This window comes from Cydia pomonella, chromosome 13 (genome assembly GCF_033807575.1).
Source record: "Cydia pomonella isolate Wapato2018A chromosome 13, ilCydPomo1, whole genome shotgun sequence".
Lineage (NCBI taxonomy): Eukaryota > Metazoa > Arthropoda > Insecta > Lepidoptera > Tortricidae > Cydia > Cydia pomonella.
This window is the reverse complement of record NC_084715.1, coordinates 5888187-5910744: the sequence shown is the minus strand read 5'-3', so window position 1 is coordinate 5910744 and position 22558 is coordinate 5888187. Positions and strand designations below refer to the sequence as shown.

General features: G+C 40.9%; 1 protein-coding gene across 1 annotated transcript in view; it reads right to left on the bottom strand.

Moving 5' to 3' along the window:
- Positions 1–1208: 1208 nt before the first annotated feature.
- The window catches only part of LOC133524034 (DNA repair protein RAD50-like), a 38372-nt gene continuing 17022 nt past the window's right edge, over positions 1209–22558 (bottom strand). Inside the window, exons 13-22 of the mRNA XM_061859808.1 lie at positions 18488–18682; positions 17576–17722; positions 16596–16814; positions 15620–15780; positions 14969–15203; positions 13757–13963; positions 12691–12887; positions 11285–11389; positions 9936–10052; positions 1209–4822 (exon numbers count right to left, since the gene is read on the bottom strand). Coding sequence (XP_061715792.1) covers positions 4576–4822; positions 9936–10052; positions 11285–11389; positions 12691–12887; positions 13757–13963; positions 14969–15203; positions 15620–15780; positions 16596–16814; positions 17576–17722; positions 18488–18682 — 1830 coding nt within the window. The 3' untranslated portion in view covers positions 1209–4575. The remainder of the gene's footprint in view (positions 4823–9935; positions 10053–11284; positions 11390–12690; positions 12888–13756; positions 13964–14968; positions 15204–15619; positions 15781–16595; positions 16815–17575; positions 17723–18487; positions 18683–22558) is intronic.

The window sequence follows — 22558 nt, the reverse complement described above, 5'->3', positions numbered from 1 at the left end:
CGGTAGGGAATAAAAAAATTAACAACGGTTTCTCTGCTACTCCTACTGAAAAATACATAAGACTATCCCGTTCTGTCAGTTCCTCCCCCCCACCACTCATGCCCAATCCATACTAAATACTAGATTCATGGTCAAACAAGTTTGTCAGTAGAAAAAGGCGCGTATTTCAAACTTTCTATAGGACGATAACCCTTCGCGCCCACATTTTTTCAATTTGCCGCTTTTTTATGTTGGTTTACTCGTCCAAGTTTTTTATACTGACGGAAATGGCTTGACAAACTATAGATGACACTGTTCCAAGTACAAAGGCCAGCGGAAGGGCCAATTAGATCCACACGTTGCAACGGGCCCGAGGGCCTACTGCGAACGACATTCGACGTATTGCCTCCCTGTCACGAATTTACAAGTGCGACAAAGACGCGGTAGGCCCTCGAAGCTAGAGTTGTTTTCCGTTTCACGAAATATCAGCACATCGTGAACAATATTTGAAATATAAAAAAATAGTTCTAATGGATAGAGTGAAACCAAGATCAGTTAAAATTTGAAATCGCGCCTTATTCTACTGACAAAATTTATTTGACCGACTATATCCAGGTTTTTCTAGGAATAATCACATGAACAATCTATTGCTCTTCTGTAACCTCAAGGTTTAATAGGACGTTCTGAAATTTGCATGAATAACACGGAAAAGATTGATTTCACACTGGCAAATCAAATTTCAAAACTACCTACCTATTTAAGATTACAGAAGCAAAGGGCAATATATTTCTTTGTATTTATTTATCCTAGGGAATATCTGCTTGCTTATTCATAAAAACAATCACTTGTCCATAACATAACAAACTACACTACTAGAATTTCAATAAAATAAAACTCAATAAAAGTTATGCACCAATTTTAATAAAACATGTCTGATAACCACCAGAAAACCAGCTTTCATTAAAAAAAATCGCATTGAAATCAGTTCACACGTGTAATAGCTACGGTGGCACAGACAGACAAACACAACGGTCAAACTTATATAGTAAGACCAAGCTAACTGCGCAGCGAATTTAATATCACAGAGCGTGGAAGTGTTATCATAAAGGTCAAATGTCTATGAAATAACGTTTAAAATAACACTTCCAGTGTGCTATCAAATTCGCTGCAGAGTTAGATTGGTCTAACTCTAACACCCTCTTTTTCCTCGAAGGTTAATAAAACAAAAATTAAATAGAAATCTGTTTATTTCTAGTTGATAGCTTATGCACCTTTCCTTACAGCTATTTAGAAATAAGACATGAATTAGGTACCTACATTACTATCATTATGATGAAAATTATTAAACTACATATTTTGAAATCTAATCCGTACATGGGGCATACTTAAAAAAAGGCTAACACTAATACTTTTTCTAATACAATAAAATAAATGTCTTTATATTTCCGTAAAATTTATTTTCCCAAAATGTACAAAGGCCCGTTCGACGAATAACATATGCATCCCGACGCGAATTTAAGAGATAATTTTAGAAGCCTTTTAATAATTTAAATAAATGCCCGCAGTACGTGCTCACATACACAATAACTATTATGTTTACAAGCAAGCACACAATACAATACTTTCTTAACCCTTCGAACGCTGTACGTCAATGAATAAACGATCGCTATTGGCTATATGCGAAGTTGGTGAAATACAAGCGACGCCAACGCATGCGTGGTGGTGAAAATATGATCTTTTCTGAGACGACATCTTCATACTAGCGAAGACAATTTGAAATAGAGGTGGATTGTCAAAGAAAAATTTGTAGTCACAGTAAATTTACTACCATCTCTCGATACATGATCAAAAGTTATATAATGCCATTTGACTTTGATCCTTATTCTTTCACTCATACGTGTTAAATTCATTACCGGGCACCATCTTACCGGATATCGGCAAAGGTTGGGGCGCCGTCGCGCGATACGATGTCATACCTTTAACCTTTGATTTTTTAGATTGCGCCACTTTTTGATATTTAACTAATTTAACACAAGAATAAGGATCTAAGTGAAATGGCGTTCTAGAAGTTTTAATCATGTATCGAAAGATGGCCGTAAATTTATTGTAGCTACAAAATTTTCTTTAACAATTAATCCACCTCTATTTCAAATTCAGCTGCCAAGTTGCCATCTGTCAAATAACCACATGCCCCACACCCGCTGGCGAAATACACCAAACTCTTGTATTTTTAAGTTTCTAGTTTACAAATACAAAGTTGCTAACAATAATAATTTGCATTCTGGTCTGATGTCATTGTGCTGGGTTTGCTCATGCTGAGCTAATAATATTATTGTTAGCTATCTCACCTCTTCATGCTGACCATCTGAGTCAATAGCGTCCTAAAAGTAAATAACGCATTGATATCTAAGGACGGGCCTTACGGGCACTAAGAATGGTGCCAATTCAGGGGTGACACTCACAGATTCGAGCCAATCGTGCAGTAACGCCACTAGTTGCGTCCAATCGCGCGCGTGATGCGAACTCATCAACCAATTGCGTTGTGGCGTTAGACTGCACGATTGGCTCGAATTTGTGTGCGCACCGCTGTACTGGCCCCATTCGTATTGCCCGTAAAGCGCGTCCTTAGAATGTCAATCAAATAACGATAAGGAGTACGTATTACGTATAAGCGATTGATGTGTGATCAGTAATCATTGATCATATCAGTTTACATGTTGATACTATCTTAACCTCGTAAATCCGATGTGCATTACGGTGTACACTCTGTTTCAATGGTTTCTCAAACAAACCATTTTACTATACATTCCAATTTACTATACAAGGTTTAAATTAATAATAGGAGAATATTGTATGGTGGGCCTTACGATAATACGAGCTTTATATAAGCAAAGAGAATTTGAAATAGAGGTGGATTGTCAAAGAAAACTTTGGAGCCACAGTAAATTTACTGCCATCTTTCGACACATGATTAAAACTTTTAGAACGCCATTTGACTTTGATCCTTATTATATCACTGATATGTGTTAAATTTGTTAAATATCAAAAAGAGGCGCCATCTAATAGATCAAAGACCAAAGGTATGGCTACATTGTTGCGAGCGATGGCGCCATAACCTTTAGGTTGGGCCCGGTAAGATGGCGCCACCTTTTGATATTTAACAAATTTAACACATATCAGTTAAATAAAAAGGATCAAAGTCAAATGGCGTTCTAAAAGTCGAGTGTCGAAAGATAACGGTAAAATTACGAGGCTACTAAATGTGGCTACAAAGTTTTCTTTGACAATACACCTCTATTTCAAATTATCTTTGCTTGAAGTAAGCATATAGGTACACTTTTCAATAATTTTAGTTGCCAACAAACAACCCTCAAACATTTTATTTGAAGACTATTGTTTCTACTGGAGAAATCATACATTTGTATGACTTATATTAGCACTACAGTAACCCTTTATTTGGTAAAAAATAAAGATTATAATTCCAAGCCCTTACTAAAAGAAAGAGTAGCAAAAATACAAAAATGGTAAAAAAAATATGTTCATTCTAATGCACATGGCCAAATAAAGGGTTACCAGATTCGCCATTAAGTTATATAAATATGAAAATGTTGCCACTTTTACACAAATATTTAAACAGATTTCACTAATAACTTACTCAATATTATCAGAATAATTCGTACAACTATCATCGGAATAAATTGTCAAAAAATAGGAAATTAATATCGCAATTTAGGAAACAATATGGTAAACCATATTGAGTATAGATTCTATACCCAATCAGTTTTCAATTAAATTTTAATTAGATATTTTATAAATCAAATTCATATAATAATGGAAATTCAAACAAACAAATATTTATCATCGATTTGAATAACTCTGTTATATAAAAAAAAACGGCACAGCCCGTAGCAACCTTTACAAACAAAAATATATACTTTAAATCAGAAGTCCAAGAATTAAATAAAGTTATTCGAAATACGTGGATGTTGTAAACTTACACACCCTGACACAACCAAAGACACACAGATCTAGGGCTGCAAAACTAAATAATGTTTCACGCTTCAGACATTATGTATTCCATGAACCAAGTTTGGAACCGAACACTAAGGCTGCATCCGATTTGCACGTCGCTCTGACGTGCGAGCGGGATGTCGGTATAAGACGCGTATAGCTTTGTCTTCCTCAAACTTCGGAGCGACGTGCAAATCGGATGCAGTGTGGCATGCCCTAAACGGAAGAAATTAAGACCGAGGCGTAAGGCTCATTTACACGGCGCGATAACTCGCATGCGAATTTAGTTACATTGCGGACTATTGAGGTTACCAATTCAGCCGACCGACCAAATACCGCAATGTAATGAATTGCCCTTTCCATTGGTCTAGTTGAACAATTCCTTGGGCGTAGTTAAACAAAAATAACCCATAAAACATTTATCATTTAAAAGTATAATAAGTTTTTGGCAGACCATTTGATTCTTTTGTAAGAAAACTCAAAACATTTTACGAGGCTAAGAATTAATTTTCCGCCCGCAAAAACCACCACTGCCAGGGTGACAAATTGTTTACCATAATAGTCCTTAAATTTTGAGATTAAAAATTAAGAGAAGCACACTTTTTTCACCTCAGACTTGCCCTGGCCGTTTCTCGACACTTCGTAATAGTGGGACACCTGGTCGATATGTCCTAGCGAGTCGATAAACTCCTTGTCGTGCGTGATAATGATAAACATGAAGTTCTTCTGGCTCATTCGCTCTTGGACTATTTCGTTGAGCGCCATGCACAGGTATTTTATGTTTTCTTGGTCGAGGTTTGTAGTTGGCTCGTCTAGTGCTAGGACGCCGAATCTGAGAATTAAAGAGTTTGAGAGTAAATAATAGGGTATAAAAAATAAACCAACATGGATTTTTTTTAAAATTAGGAAAAATATTCTTAATGCATTATCTACTTAAAAGATTTGAAGATTCAACTTGGAGGTGCCATCGAAATAAGTTTTTGACATAAAGGGTGTAGCAGGATAGCCTAGGAAAAATTGCCCCCAGCGATTTTGAACCGAAACTGTAATCAAACGATGCCTTTTGAGGAGGTTATACTCTGCACAAAGTTTCATCCCTCTGTTACCCCCTGGGGGTGAAAAACACCCGATTAACCCCAAAACTGTTTTAATTATTTTTTCCTAAACTATGAAAGTGACGAATTTCAAATTTTGTACAAATATTAATAAGACTAAAATCTATGTGCTAAATAAATATTAACCCCCTAACCATTTAAATTCTTGTAAAAAAAACAAAAATAAAAAAAGAATTACCCTGTATATCAAGTTTGGCTCATGGTACACACACCAATTTTTTTTCAAAAATGAACCAGTTTATATTCTACATTATACAAAAGTTTCATGGACCTACTCCAGAAGGAACATTGTGAAATTAATATGTATTGGGTCTTTGGTGCGTACTATTCATTGAACTCCCACTAAGAGCCTTGCATTATTAATAAACAATGGCTTGCGATCGGACCGCGGCTCGTGCCCGATTTGAAAAAGGTGGGGATAAAGAAGTATGAATCAAACTCATTTGTATTTATAAAAACATTTTTAGGGTTCCGTAGTCAACTAGGAACCCTTATAGTTTCGCCCCCTTCGGCCGCGTACGCAACCAGAGCTTTGTAACCAGATGCGATCGAAAACTATTTCTGCCTTGTACGAAACCGGTTGCGATCAAAAACTAATTTCGTCTTACCCGTAACCAGTTACGATCGAACACTTCTCGTTCTTATACGAAACCAATGTCTGGGCCATCTAGCTATAGGTTTTTTTTTCAAATATTTTGTCATGATACTCATGATAATTTCTTATCCTGAATGTCAGTGCTCCACGTCTCTTAAGCCAGTGTCTTTTAAGGAACAAGGTTACATTATATTTGCCAACAAGTATTTGAATATTATCAACTGGTACAATTTTTGTGTTCTGATTTTTGACTAGATATATAACGTGTACAGTACTTATACTGTATAACAAGGTGTATAAATATAATCTTAGCTGACTTTATCAACGGTCGAAAGGTATCGTACAACAAAGAAAAGTGTTCGATCGTAACTGATAACTAGTAAGACGGAATTAGTTTTTGATCGCAACCGGTTTCGTACAAGGCAGAAATAGTTTTCGATCGCATCTGGTTACGAAGCTCTGGTTGCGTACGCGGCCGAAGGGGTTTCGCCATGTCCGTCTGTCTGTCTGTCTGTCTGTCCGAGGCTTTGCTCCGTGGTCGTTAGTGCTAGAAAGCTGAAATTCGGCATGGATATATAAATCAATAAAGCCGACAAAGTCGTACAATAAAATCTAAAAATTTTTTTTTTTTGAGGGTACTTCCCCTACACGTAAAGAGGGGGTGATTTTTTTTTGCTTCAATCCTACAGTGTGGGGTATCGTTGGAAAAGTATTTCAAAACTAATAGGGGTCTTCAACAAACATTTTTTGATAAAGTGAATATATTCGGAGATAATCGCTCCGAAAGAAAAAAAAATGTGTCCTCCCCCCTCTAACTTTTAAACCATAGGTCCAAAAAATATGAAAAAAATCGTGGAAGTAGAGCTTAAGAAAGACATTAAATGAAAACTATAGCAGACATGATCAGTTTAGCTGTTTTTGAGTTATCGCAAAAAGTTTCCCCTTCATAGTAAAAAGCCTTACTTTATGCAAATTTGCCTATTTGTTTAACTCGCGTGAAAGGTACCGTTTCATCCCTTGGTTAACAATTTACTATACTTTAAGCTCCAGTTTAGCTTATTGTGACGGAAGAGTAACTACGGAACCCTACACTGAGCGTGGCCCGACATGCTCTTGGCCGGTTTTATTTTTAAATTATTTTGGTTTCGGGTCCGAGACGTTGCGACTTGCGTATTAAGCATGATACGAGTATAATGATTAGTGGCTACGAAATAGTACGTTTATTTTAATTTCGCAATGTTCCTTCTGGAGTAGGTCCATGAAACTTTTGTATAATGTAGAATATAAATTGGTACATTTTTGAAAAAAAAAATGGTGTGTGTACCATGACCCCAACTTGAGATACCTGTATCAAAAAATGTTTGTTGAAGACCCCTATTAGTTTTGAAATACTTTTCCAACGATACCCCACACTGTAGGATTCAAGCAAAAAAAAAAATTCACCCCCTCTTTACGTGTAGGGGAGGTACCCTCAAAAAAATTAAATTTTTAGATTTTATTGTACGACTTTGTCGGCTTTATTGATTTATATATCTATGCCGAATTTCAACTTTCTAGCACTAACGACCACGGAGCAAAGCCTCGGACAGACAGACAGACAGACAGACGGACATGGCGAAACTATAAGGGTTCCTAGTTGACTACAGAACCCTAAAAATGTTTTTATAAATACAAATGAGTTTGATTCATACTTCTTTATCCCCACCTTTTTCAAATCGGGCACGAGCCGCGGTCCGATCGCAAGCCATTGTTTATTAATAATGCAAGGCTCTTAGTGGGAGTTCAATGAATAGTACGCACCAAAGACCCAATACATATTAATTTCGCAATGTTCCTTCTGGAGTAGGTCCATGAAACTTTTGTATAATGTAGAATATAAACTGGTTCATTTTTGAAAAAAAAATGGTGTGTGTACCATGAGCCAAACTTGATATACAGGATGATTCTTTTTTTATTTTTGTTTTTTTACAAGAATTTAAATGGTTAGGGGGTTAATATTTTTTTAGCACATAGCTTTTAGTCTTATTAATATTTGTACAAAATTTGAAATTCGTCACTTTCATAGTTTAGGAAAAAATAATTAAAACAGTTTTGGGGTTAATCGGGTGTTTTTCACCCCCAGGAGGCAACAGAGGGATGAAACTTTGTGCAGAGTATAACCTCCCCAAAAGGCATCGTTTGATTAGTTTCGGCCCAAAATCGCTGGGGGCAATTTTTCCTAGGCTATCCTGCTACACCCTTTCATTTTTGGTACAAGCATTTATCCCTGAACATATCTTTCTACAGCCAACTAATACTCATCGAGACAATTCTAACAACCCTAAACTCAATTTCTTTGTTGTTTTATTACATAATTTCCACGGCCATTCATTGCATCTTCCTCATCAGATCATAGTATTGCATTGTCATGCGATTTACATATGTATGTTTTACATATTTCAGCTCAATCGGAAATCGGGAATTAGGTCAAATTTAGCTTTTAAGGTTTGAATAACAAATTAAATTACTAAGCGCTACATGCACCATCCCACTAACCCGGTGTTAAGCCATAAGAACACTGTATCAATGTAAAAGGGCAGTGGGGAAGAATTGGGGGTTGAAGCCGGGAATGATCTACTGGATCTCCAAGGCGGTCAATACTACCCAGGGTGCTATATGGGGCCGTGGTATGGTGGCACAGGGCCCATATCAAAGAATACCAAAGAGACCTAACCAAAGTACAGAGATTAGCGTGCCTAATGATGACGGGGGCCATGAGAACGACCCCGACACACGCAATGGAGGTAATGTTAGGTTTGAAGCCACTCTGGATTGAGGTAGAGAAAAGAGCCACAGAACAGTGGTACAGAATGAAAGCATGTAAAGAATGGAGAGGAAGCTGCGTAGACAAGAGACACGCGCTGATACAAAGAGAGGCACTATCAAGATTTGAGATGTTGATGGCCAACAACGACCTTATAAAAAGGCAGGAGATATTCGACAAGAAGTACAGGGTACATATAGGAGAGAGAGACAACTGGAAAGTGGAAGTCAGACACCCAACGACAATCTGCTTCACGGATGGCTCGAGAAGAAGCTCAACGAAACTAGCAGGAGCGGGCATTGTGATCCCTAAACTGGGAGAAACAGTATCAATATCACTGGGTAGATATGCTAGCGTGTTCCAAGCTGAGGTATGTGCAATAGCGCACTGTGCACGTATAATCAAAGAGAGTGTGAAGCAAGAGGGTGCTGTTGTAATATATACCGACAGCCAGGCAGCACTGAAGGCACTGAAGAAAATATCAGTCACCTCCGCTCTCGTGAGAGAATGTAGAGAGGAGCTAAACTCGATAGGCAAACAAAGAAGTGTTACGGTAGCATGGGTGCCGGGGCACCAGGGAGTAACAGGAAACGAGAGAGCAGACGAGCTGGCGAGGATAGGGGCGGAGACGGAGTACATGGGTCCGGAACCGGCTCTGCCTATGTCAGCGGATGTCACGAAGGGAGTCATAGAAAAGGTAAAAGAACTGGAAGCACAGAGAGAATGGGAAGAAGAGACCAGCTGCAGACAGTCTAAGATGATGGTCAAGGGCATTGATCACAAAAGAACCAGGTATCTTCTGAAACTAGGTAAGAGCAGTCTGAGAATATTGACAGGTATCATTACTGGTCACAATACTCTCAACAGACATCTCAAGGTAATGAAAATAAATAGAGACGCCTCCTGTCCACACTGTGGTAAGGAGGAAACTAGCTTCCATCTACTAGCAGAATGTATCATGTATGCGGCACTGCGATATAATACATTCCGTAGAGACTCACTAGTAGAAAACGAACTAAAGGACGTCGAACTTAAAGATGTCCTTCTGTTCTGCAGGAAAACAAGAAGATTTGAGGAGATTGGTATGGGAATGCCGCCGGGACAGTAACCTGCAGCTCCAACTTCAGGGAATTGGGCTGAATGAACGCAACACGCGATCGACAGCCCGCCTGCTTCCGGCCGGGCGTCCCTACACTACATCTAACCCGGTGTTAACCGGTTAAACCGTTAACCCAGTGTCTAATTGTACCGGGAACCATAAGCATGGTAACTTCAGGTTTAACCGGGTAACCCGGGTTTGTGGAACGGTGCAAGTGGCTTTAACAGGGCAAGTTAAATAAAAGCTTGCAAAAATCGACTTCATGTACCCTCGAAAGCTAGGAATGATTTTAAAAAAATATTAGGAAGCAGGTGAGAAGAATATATGAGTAACCTAGTGCTGAAGGTCTCTGCCAGCGCCAGGCGGATGATGAGGCAGGCGAGCAGCTTCTGCCCCGCCGAGCAGCGCCCGCGCATGGCGATCTCCACGCCGCTCTTGCACTGCACCACTCTGGAAACACACCGTTCCGATTGGATGAATCCATTCATCTAATTGTACCTGTCAGTTTTACCAGGCGTATCGTACTTATTTTTATACGTAACCATCAATGTGTTAAGAAATACGGAAACAGACAATAGAATATTTTAGAAAGCCAATATTTGGGTAGTTTAGCCTATTTGTATTGTATTGTAGTACGGGCGATTTTCCGCAACTCGACGACTGGCGCCTATTTTGCGTGACAAGGGGGGCGATGGAGGGTTGGCTACTCTTGCCAGCCCAACTCCTCGAGGAATCCTATCAAACCTAGTCGTTTTATAGTTTAGCCTATAAAACGACTCGGAGTCTCCACGCATAGAAGTTAGCATACTTCTACTTCTTTCTCGCGTTGTCCCGGCATTTTGCCCCGGCTCATTGGAACCCGGGATCCGCATGGCAACATCCCTAGAATTGGCGAAGGCACTACTTTTTACGAAAGCGACTGCCATCTAACCTTTTAACTCAAACTAAGCCTTATTGAAATTAGTCCGGTTTCCTCACGATGCTTTCCTTTACTGAAAAACGACTGGTAAATATCAAATGATATTACTTACGTATGTAAGTCTCGAAAAACTCATCAAACTAAGCCTTATTGAAATTAGTCCGGTTTCCTCACGATGCTTTCCTTTACTGAAAAACGACTGGTAAATATCAAATGATATTACTTACGTATGTAAGTCTCGAAAAACTCATTGGTACGAACCGGGGTTTGAACCCGGGACCTCCGGCTTGCAAGTCACACGCTATTACCGCTAGGCCACCAGCGCTGCTCCATAGACGTTTGCATAATATTTTTTATAATCTAGAGAGACATCAAACAAATCTGACGACCGGTCTGGCCTAGTGGGTAGTGACCCTGCCTACGAAGCCGATGGTCCCGGGTTCAAATCCTGGTAAGGGCATGTATTTGTGTGATGAGCATGGATATTTGTTCCTGAGTCATGGGTGTTTTCTATGTATTTAAGTATTTATAAATATTTATATATTATATATATCGTTGTCTAAGTACCCTCAACACAAGCCTTATTGAGCTTACTGTGGGACTCAGTCAATTTGTGTAATAATGTCCTATAATATTTATTTATTTATTTATTTATTTATCAAAGCTAATTTTTAATTAATAATCGTATCATTGTCTCTGCAACGGTGTCTTTTCCATGTTAAAGACAAACAAACGAAATAATTGAGCGAATGTACAAACTTACCTGTAGTTATATTTATACCGCTCCGCGTCATCCGTTAAGCCGCCATCAGTCTTTATCTCGATATAGTCTATGTCGTTTCCTCTGTAAATCTTCCTCCACATTTCTCTGAAATTGAGTAAAAATACTTTTATGATTACCGTCACAAATTCAACCGTTTTGTATACCGAAACTGCTCCATATTTTAGGGAACATGTATGTACATATGTGACCCATATTATATATTATTCAATATTGTAACACCCTCTCGACCCTCGGTGACCGCCCGTACCATATGTCGAGGCGACCCCCCTCTAGTTGCCACGTAGTAACTTACACATGTAACTTTAATTTGCAAACAATAAGTAAAAAAAAAACATTATTTGCATCTGTGCTGCCACCTGTGAGTATGTGACTTTCAAAAGCGCTAAGCGCTGCATGCCATATTTGATTAAAGCTCGGAAAAGCGCGAAATTTCCCTAGAGGATATTGAATACGTGACCAAAACCTAAGCGACTACTTTCTGGAAACTTCCCCGTTAGACTAACCCCCTTATTCATAAACGTCTACTAAAGTGGACAAGCCGCTAATAATCATGTGTCCCTTTCCGACGTATTGGTATAATGGAAAAGGACAAACGATTATTAGCGGCTTGTCAACTTTAGTAGACGTTTATCAATAAGGGGGTAAGATTATTACGAAAATTTTAAATATAAAAAATCAACATGTCAATCGCACACTAGAAGCACAGAATAAATAATAGTACTACCTTACAGAAATTACACTTCCTACAAAACCGAAGTTTGACAGCGATTCAGGGTCGAACTATTCTGTGTCTTTCTAATGTATGGCACTATATCCCTTTCAGCCATTAAGGGTTGTCAAAATTCAAGTCATTGTCTTATCTGTGGTCGTGCACGTAGGAAAGTCAAGTTGTGCCAACCCTAATAATTGCTCGGAGCAATGCTGAGCCGAATGGAGCCGGGAAAACCCGAAAGGAGGAGTGTCGCCCTACTGCTATACTCTATATCTTTAGGTATTTAACCTTTTGAACGCCACGCCTATCGTACGCGGCGTGTAATCGTGAACCTTGTCGGTATGCATGAAGGTTGATATTGACCGTCGCCGCGTGCGTCATATGACGTCTTTGGCGGTCAAAAGGTTAAATAAAAGTAAACAAACTATTTGTACATTTTCGGGTTGTTATAATATTTATTGGTTAACCAACCAGATACAAAACCGCCTGGATCTGTCACTGAACGACCTGACTTTAAACCTACATTATTTGATCATGTAATCTTTTCATCTACCCTCAACTGACTTAATGAGTCATTTGAGGGTAGAATTAGTTTACCTTTTTTTAAATACCTAAGATACAGAGTATAGAAGTAACCAACGAATAGTGACCAAAATAAAATATGATCTCTTACCTTACAATAAGGTTGATATTCTTCATCTTCTCCTTATGGAATTCTAGTAAGCATTTCTCCAGTGCCATATAGTAATCTTTGATGTCTTTGCTTATCGCCTTGGTCACCGTGAGCTGGTAATACTTCTCCTTGTAGGTCTTCTCTATGCCTTGGTCTATCATGTCTTGCAAGTCTTGCTTGCACTGTTTCAGTCTGTCCTGTAAAAAGATAAAGATATAGATGAGAAAAGCTTAGATCAATGATATCATCTTACATCAAATCCAACCTTCACATCAAAAAAAAAATCCCTCTTTAATTCATTTAAAAAAGTTAAAGGCACAGCTTAATCAACTTATTCTGCCATTCAGTACCATTAAACATTCGTTCATTCAGTATAATTGTGAAATATAAGCTGTATGTGCATGTATAAGATTCTTAAAAAAAATATATAAAAGTTATAGTCTTTGATTGTATTAAGCAGCATTCGCACGATCATACACGATGGTCTTGTAAGAACGAGACATTTAAGGTCATATGTATCCTATAGATAGCCTCCTAAGGCCCAACCATACAAATGAAAAATCCAAAATTTGCCACTAAAATTTGAATCTATATTGCAGGGAATAGAGTTGATTTTTGTTTATTTGAAAATGGAACGAAACGAAATTGTAACTCTGTGTCTTTTGAATATGGTTTAAATTACATCGAACTAAAGAAGTACTAATTTGAAATGATGCTGACCAAGTCGTGTAGACGCAGCCCCCTGTAGGTAGTCAAAGAATTTAATTTCCTACCCATTTCGTACCTTGTCACAGTGACAATAGTATGAGGTCTCTAGCGAGTTTCATGTTGTTTGTCACTGTGACAAGGTACGAAATGGGTAGGAAATTAAATTCCTTGACCGTTCATGCTTAAAAAAAGTAAAAAACAATACTACAGTAATTATTTCCTGTCCGCTAAAACACGACAATAATGGTTAGATTTTTTTTAATTTGAGTTTGTACGTAATAAATAACTTCTCGTACTATTTTTGCTACAAAAAGAGTCTACATTTCTAAGCATATTGGAGAAAATGTAATTTACTTACTTTATGCGCACTCAATTTCCCTCTATTCTGTTCTCTCTCCTTGCTAATCTGCTTCTCCTTGGCAGCAAGAGCACTCTTTTCCTTCAGCAGGTCCATGTTGAACCCGTTGGTCTTCTCCGCTATCTCGGAGATCTCTTTCTCGCAGTTTTCTATCTCTGTCTGGACGCCGCGCAGTTTGAGGTTGTCGGCCAAGTCTCGTTGGTTAAGCTGAAAAAAAAAAAAGAAATATGAGACTTTAAAAAACCTTTAGAGATCATACATAGAAAAATATAGTTGTTCGCTTTATAGCTGGCCCCGAACAGCTTATCCTTAGTCTATTCTTAGTAAAACCGCGCGTGCTACTTACCTGCATAAAAAAAGTTTCGTTTGCTTTAAGCGGTTATTAAATTACGACTCTATGGAAATCGTAATAAGATTCAAAATGTATAAATGGAAAAATATGATGCGAGGCTGTGTGGCCCCTCTATAGTTATTGTTGAGTGCCGGCGAGTCGAACGTTACAGAACCAGTCTAAAATGTGTCATCGAGATGCGTAAGGAAGGCGCATTATCGGAGAGCGCACTTACACTGGTTTTATGAGCGTTGGACTAGCCCGCGCTTTGAATTATTTTATGCAGGTAGTAGCACGTGCGGTTTTACATACAATTGACAAAGGATTAGCCGTTCATGGCCAGCAACAAATCGAACGACTATACTGCATACATACAAAACGGCTTATGAGAAGTCTCCAACCTCCAACCCACACGAGAATGATATCCACAACTCCAAACATGAGAGTTCAATCCTCTTTTTAAGTAAATTTATTTATATTGTTACAGTCATTTTGCTTTGATTCTCCACATTATACGAAGTCATTCAAGAAGACGCGTGCCGTGACTCGTATAGCCATGTTATTAAAGGTTAGATTTGACAAATCTGCGCGTCATCGATAAATTTTGTATCATTGCAACAATTTTTATCATATCTAAGAAACTTAATTCTACGTGTTAACGCGTTCACTGCCAGGGGGCGTGGCCTAGGAACAAACTTTTATGACGGTGAACGCATATATGCAGTGAATGCGTTAACAGCAAGAGTCTTAACAAGTGGTCATTTGTGGCCCTAAATCATTTCAACAAGGTATACAAATAATCAGTTCACAGAATTGACGATGATACAGAATGGTATTTTTCAATTTATCTACAAATATTTAATGCTTGCAGAATATCATACCTCTTGCTTAGCAATTTCATCCCTCAAGATATGCCTCCGCTTCCCCAGCACGCTCTCGTCAATGAGTATCTGTTTCCTCTTCTCCGACAGCTTGTCATTCAGCTCGTTGAACATTTTCATCTGCAGAGGGATCTTCTTCTCTTCGTGCTGGCGTAGCTCTGATAATACCGTTTTGATTCTGTCCACGGATTTTACTACTTTGGCGATGTAGTTGCGTTTCGATTCGATTATTAATCTGTGAAAAGAAAAGGTTTAATTATTAACCTCTCGTGTGCGGCGAATATATTTTTGAAATGAAAACTTCTTTAAGGGCGCTGTGCACTTTTTGTGATGGGGAAAAAATGTTAAACTCGCGTCAGGGTGACCGACGTAAGACGGACGCGTGACATAATGGTGACGTGCAAATTGAATGTCATCGATGCCTGGTTACTTTGGAAAAATCGTAACTCATTCAAGTGTGCCATTTTATTTTCTTCATAAACATCTTGGATCCCCGAGAGAACTCCCCGAGTTCCTACTCAACGAATCAAGAAGGCTGGCAAGACTATCCCCCCCCCCCCCCGGCCCCCTCCGTCACGCAAAATAGGCGCCAGTCGTCGAGTGGCGGAAAATCGCCCGATTTACAATACAATGCCAAAATTATAAGCTTACCTGTTTTTTTTGGCGGCGTCAGTCTTAGCATCCTCCTTGTCTTGCAAGTCCTTCTTGAAGCCTTCAGTGGCCGCCTGCAACTCTTTCAGCTCTGCATTGTAGCGGTCCTTGTCTTCCTCTAGTTGTTTGATCGCCTCTTGGAGAGTGCAAATTCCTTGGACCTGACGAAAGGAAAGTTTTGCGTAAAATTACTTTGTGGTTTCTTTTCAAATTTCAAGCTAGTCTATTTCCATTTTTTGTCTTCTATTTCTAGGGCCACATGTTGGTATAGTCGTAGAGAAATAAGTTTTTGCCAAAAATATCATTTCTGGTACAAGCTTTTATCTCTGACTGTACGTGTACTAGATCAGCTCCATGGTGCCATAATATTGCTTTGTCACCAATTTATTAATTGCAATATTTGACCTAAACTAACTAAGAAACTAACTAACATACTAAGAGGGCAAGTTAAATAAAAGCTTGTAATAAGTAAGTTAAGTCAAAAAGTTAACTAAACTTGGCTTTGGACTGCAGCTTGCTAAAATGTGCGTTGACTTCTGGTGGGTTCAGACCCTGGTCCTCATCAAGTTATTTTCTCTCCAAGTCTCGCGATCGGCCGAACTTTCCCTAGGCACTATATGGAGTAAAATAAGTAACCTTCTTCTGTATATTGAGCATCTTCTCTTCAGCTTTAGTCAATAGGTTGGGATCATTCGCGTCGAGTTTCTTTCAGCCGGTTCGGATCCTGGTCGTCAACTAAATGATCTATCCTATATGACCATGCGCCATATTGCGGAATTATATTGGAACTAAATTTTTTATACTAAACTGAACTGTCACCTTATACATGAGAATAACAACGCCCTCTTGACAGTGATCATATATTTCCGGTCGGGCTACAGCTGCGTTAGGGCGCCGAGATTAAATAGTAGACTAGCAAGCGCGCCGCGAATTGAGAAAGATTGGTAATCCCTGATCTATGTAGTAAAACAAGTACCTTCTTCTGTATATTGAGCATCTTCTCGTTGAGCTTGGTCTTGGCGTCCGCCTTGGCCTGCAGCTTGCGCACGTGCGCGTTGAGCCGCTTCTGCGCCGAGCGCACGCGCGCGCGCAGCGAGCCCGTCTCGTGGCGCACGTCGCGCTGCCGCCCGCTCGCCTCCTCCAGCGACATGTCCGTGTCCAGCCCGTTGTCGCACTGCGAGCGGATGTCTTCTAACTGCAAATTGGATAACCACTTCGTTAATGAGTTCGAACCCCAGGAAAGATGTTTTTTTTTAATACTACGTCGGTGGCAAACGAGCATACGGCCCGCCTGATGGTAAGAAGCCTCCGTAACCTATGGACGCCTGCAACTCGAGAGGACATGTATTGACGGACGGAGTCGGAGCGCATGTCACATTCATACGGCCGCGAGCCCGTCGGCTCCCCGCGGCCGCGGACGGCTCCGGACGGACTCCATCGCTTCTGCCGTACATGATGTATAGGCACATTGAAAATGCTCTCCTGCGCGGCCCGACTCCAGCCGGTCGGTGGGAATCGTACATTAGTTCCCCAACTCATTTTAACGAGCCTGTATACCATTAAATTGCCAATCAAGAAAAAAACCGGACAAGTGCGAGTCGGACTCGCCCACCGAGGGTTCCGTACTTTTTAGTACTTGATGTTATAGCGGCAAAAGAAACACATCATCTGTGAAACTTTCTACTGTCTAGCTATCATGGTTCATGAGATACAGCCTGGTGACAGACGGACGGTCGGACGGACAGCGGAGTCTTAGTAATAGGGTCCCGTTTTACCCTTTGAAATGAGACTGTTACAACGAAAAACAATATTAGCACTTTCTCTGCTACTGCTACTGAAAGATAAGACTACCCCGTTCGGTCATTCCACCCCACCGCTCATGCCTATACTAGATTCATGCGTCTTATCGATCCACGTGATCAAGCCCTATAAATTTCCGTTTTTCAAAGTACTTACTTTCTTAGTAGATATGGCGATCTCAGTCTTGTAACGGTCCAAAAGCGGCATGTCTCCTGATATCTGCTTGAGGTTTTGCAGTTTCTGTTCGGGCTCTTTTAGAACTGATGTGAGCTCTTCAATCGTTTTTTGAAGGGTTTTGATTCTCTGAAACAGAATGATATTGATATTAGTATGTGAATATTTTAAGAGATTAGCTGATTACCAGTTCGCCGGAGGATATCGGTCTGTCAGTGATTCGCGATTATCAACTTTTGCTTTTGTGGGCTCCTTTAGACACATGTCGGGATTCGTTTAGAGTCTCAAAAAGAAACCCAAGTAAGATATTCTGATGGTAGGACCGACACAAAGTTTTAAACGATTAAAAATATACCGGTACATACCAGATTATTTCGGTTTCGTGCCTGACTTGTGAAAATAGTACAGGAAACGGGAATTCCAAGTTCCCGTAAAACACAATCAGTACGGCATCTTTCCCTACTTTTTTTTTAATTGTGAACTGAACTGCGCTTGACCCTAGTCACACCATGGAAAGTAAAGACTAAGCCTAAGATGGAACTCACTGGTTCAGAAATAGGCTATTTCAAATAGCCTACTCACTCTTGCTTTCAAGAGACCGGAGTCACATTTGTCACGGAATACAGATAGCGAGACCGCATTCCATTCCCTACTGGGGTAATTCCACGAGACTGTAACGTCAGTTATCAATTCTTTCGTGTGTTCTTGCATTAATAAGCAAATTTAAGTGACTATATGTCTGGCGTAGCCCTACAGGTAGATATCTGAATACTTTAATTTGCTTAATGAATCTAAGAACACACGAAAGAATTGGTAACTGACGTTACAGTCTCGTGGAATTACCCACTGGGGTCTGTACCGGGATCATAATTACCCTATATGGGTGTGACTTACCTCATCAAGTCCCTCCAGCCTTTTCTCTATATCCCTCTCCTTGTCTCTCAAGCTTGAGATCTTCCCATTGACAGTCTTCAGTGCCAGCAACTCGTCCTTCTTAGCTGAAGTGCGCTGGAGCTCTTCTGTCACCTTCTCCAGTTCAGCGGGAACATTTAAGACCTGCTTTCCTAGCGAGGATATGAGGTCTGTCACCTGAAAAGCAAATAATCAAATCGATACCAAGTCTGAATCTTTCTAGCAATCACAAAATTCAAAGTGATAGGTAACACACAATATTTTTACTAAGACAGCAGCAAACGCCTAAAACGATAAATAAAATCGAAGTATGTACCTATACAAAAGTGAATTTGGTTTGTAGATCTTTGCCTAGTAGTTAGCATTCAAAAACATAAAAATATAGCCACATCCGTGTTCTGTAAACGGTTGTGGGTATAATTTTATGTGTCCCTCCTCCTTCTGGGAAGTCAGTTAAAGTATTTATTCATTGTTATCTGTGTACATAAGAAGTCATATACAGGAGATATCGAACCAACAGTTGCCCGTTTGGAGCATACAATATATGTGATCTTAAAACTACTTAGTATACTAGCTTACTGACTAATTTAGGATGTAAAATACATTTTCAATCAACCAGTTTTTTACTTAAATTTAAAACGATTCCCCTCTAACATTTTTATTTCAACTGGCAGGGCGAAAAAAATACAACAGTTGTACTATATTGTATGCATTTTCATTAGATGACTGTTGTTATATTATGATCCTATAGACAAGCGCCGGCCCCACTTGCCGCGCTTCTAATGAAATATAGTCGGCAGACATTTAATTGACGAAATTGAAGTGCTGGAGTAGATTCTTTTATAAAATACTCTCTCTCATTGTTCAATAGCGAGAGAGTGGACTGTAATTCGAAAAAGGGGGGCGATAGGGAATGAAATTTAGGGGCCGGTTGAGCAAGAAAGTTGTGAGATATTAAGATTAGAATATTAAATTAAAACTAAAATGTGAAATAGTGTAGGGCGAAGTTACCTTTCAGTCCGGGAGTTGTGGGGCTGAATCGTTGGTCGCCGTTGAAGACCGCTGGTGGTGATTCTGGCTGTCCTTGTCGCCAGCTAGAAGTAAGCTCAGAACCGTTACCTTGAGTCGTCCAACTTAGACCTCGGATTTTCCACTTCGGATGTGCCTGGTGCCCTTCGTCCACACAACACTGAGTCTAAATGCTAGAGACGTGATTGGCAGTAGTGCTTTCAATAAGTTGCGAAAATTAGCGAGAACGATGAAATACGATGTTAACTAGTGGTAGGTTGATGACACACTGACTCTGACGTGTCTATGACAGAGCAATATTCAAATTCCAACTGTGAGCTGGTGTTGCCACAGTAAATACGAGAAAATCTTATAGAATACAAGGCCAAAGCTGGACATTCCGCCCACCAAAATGCATTTGTATTTTGACTAAGCGAAAAGAACAATAAAAGTGAAACAAGTGCGATAATATTAAAGCTAAACGAAGAATGGACAACACAAATGTAGCGCATTAAAGCGACTACGCAGGTAGTGGACACAGCTTGACCACAGGCCGTTTGTACAACCCTGTGGCAGTGCGCACAGTAACCACACGACAGATCCCGTCAGATCCGGGGTGTGTGTCGATAATGCGACCCAGGGGCCACTTCATTGGGCTCGTCTGCTCGTTTACAACGAGCACAAGTGTGCCAACTTGGACGTTAGGGTGTCTGTCGTGCCACTTCATCCGCTGCTGGAGAGTATGCATATACTCCTTCGACCATTTGTTCCAGAAGTCCTGGTGCATCTTCTGAAGCAACTTCCAGCGTTGGAGAGGGCTAACCCGAACGTCTGAGAAGTCTTCCTCAGGTACGACCGATAGGGGTTCCGTGGTGAGGAAATGACCCGGTGTCAAGGCCGACAGGTCGTTGGGGTCGGTGCTGAGAGGAGTGAGTGGCCTGGAGTTGAGTAAAGCCTCGACTTGTGCTAAGATCGTCGAGAATTCCTCGTATGTCAACCTTTGGTTCCCGACGACACGCGACAAGTGTGTTTTAACAGCTTTAATTCCAGCTTCAGCGAGTCCTGAAAAATGTGGGCTACCCGGCGGGTTGAACTCGAAGTTGATTGTATGGTGTGCGGCAGCATCCTTCACTAAGCGTTGCAGGATGTTGTTCGCACCGACAAAATTTTTACCTTGGTCAGACACTAACCGGCTGCACCGACCACGGCGAGCGACGAAACGCCGAAGTGCGGCGAGAAAAGCATCCGAGGACAACTCGGTGACGAGCTCGGTATGAATGGCCTTTGTTGCGGTACAGACAAAGACGCAAATATAACCTTTGTACGTCTTGTTACCACGTCCGCGACCGAGAGCGATGTCGAAAGGCCCACCAAAGTCAACCGCTGCGCTCGAGAAAGCCTTCAGCTTGGATATTCGATACGATGGTAAGTCGCCCATGAGTGGCGCAGGAGCACCCGGTGGCCGCACCCGAAAGCACTTCATGCACTTCGATACAACTGCATAAATAGCCCGTTTCGGACACATAATCCAGAAATGTTGCGCTAGCAAGTTATGAAGTGTTTGGATGCCTGGATGCATGAATCGCTTATGATAATCATCGATAAGAAGGAAGGTCAGCCGATTGTCGCGAGGTAGAAGCAAAGGATGCTTCACGTCGAAGTCGAGAGAAGCTCGCGACAGGCGACCGCCCACCCTCAAGAGACCCGCGTCATCCATGAATGGGGACAGTTTTCTGAACGCTTTTGGGAGAGAGTTCGAATGATTGTTCAAAATGATTTCGATTTCCTGAGCGAAGCTGCGCTGCTGCACGAAACGTACAATAACCATGAGTGCCTGCTTTATTTCGATAGATGTTAAAGGACCGCGTAGCCACTTCCCGGCCGTTTTTCGGTTCTTCGCGTTATTCGCGAAGCGACAACAATAGGCTAAAACACGTTGAAGTGTTCTTAACGACGAAAACTTCTCCAGTAAGTTGTCGATTAGTGCATTGTCATTGGACACTACGAGGACTGTAATCTTTTGCTCATCATGGAGAACGTCCCTATCTGGCATCAGCACTGACTTAGGCCAGCTCTCAGTGGGGTGCCTGAGCCAATCAGGCCCGTTCCACCAGCAAGTTTGGTTGACTAAATCTTGGGGAAGCAAACCACGCGATCCGCAGTCGGCTGGATTGTCAGTGGTTCTGACATGATGCCAAGAATCGGGAGGAATAACGTCTTGGATATGACTCACACGGTTGGCCACGAACGTTTTCCACCTGGACGGACACGACTTAATCCAGGTCAACGTCACACTTGAGTCCGACCATGCAAAGATTCTGTCTACCGAGTGGAAAGGCTTCAAAGCCTCCACGACCGAAGCCATCAAGTCAGACAGCAGAACCGCTGCGAGCAATTCGAGACGCGGCACCGACAATTTACGCAATGGCGCGACCTTGGACTTAGCACACACGAGCTGTACGTCGACGTCACCCTCCTCAGTTTCGGTACGGCAATAGATTACGGCACAGAAGCCACGTTCTGACGCGTCGCAAAATCCGTGGAGATGTAGCACGTCGAATTTCCCGACTAAACGGCGTTGCACAGCTACAGCACTCAGCGACGAGAGTTGAGTTTTGAATTCCTGCCATTCCAGCCTGATGCTTTCCGGGACATCTCCATCCCAGGAAACGCCCGAAACCCAAAGCAATTGCATCAGATACTTGGCGAGAAATGTTACAGGCGAGAGGAAACCTAATGGATCGAAGATTCTAGCTATCTCCGACAGAATGGTGCGCTTGGTGCACCGACCGTTAGGAGCAGCGGCGACACGAAACCGGAAAGAATCTGATTGAGGTTGCCATAGCAAGCCCAATATCTTTAGAGAAATGTCAGTCATTTCTTCGAAATGTTTAAAGTCTTCCGAGTACAGATCAGAAGACGGAAGGCTCTCCAAGAACTCACTACTATTGGAGGTCCACTTCCTGAGGTGGAAACCCCCCGACGACAATATTTTCGTAAGGTCCACCTGAAGTAAACGCGCCTGCTCGACAGAATCCGCTCCGG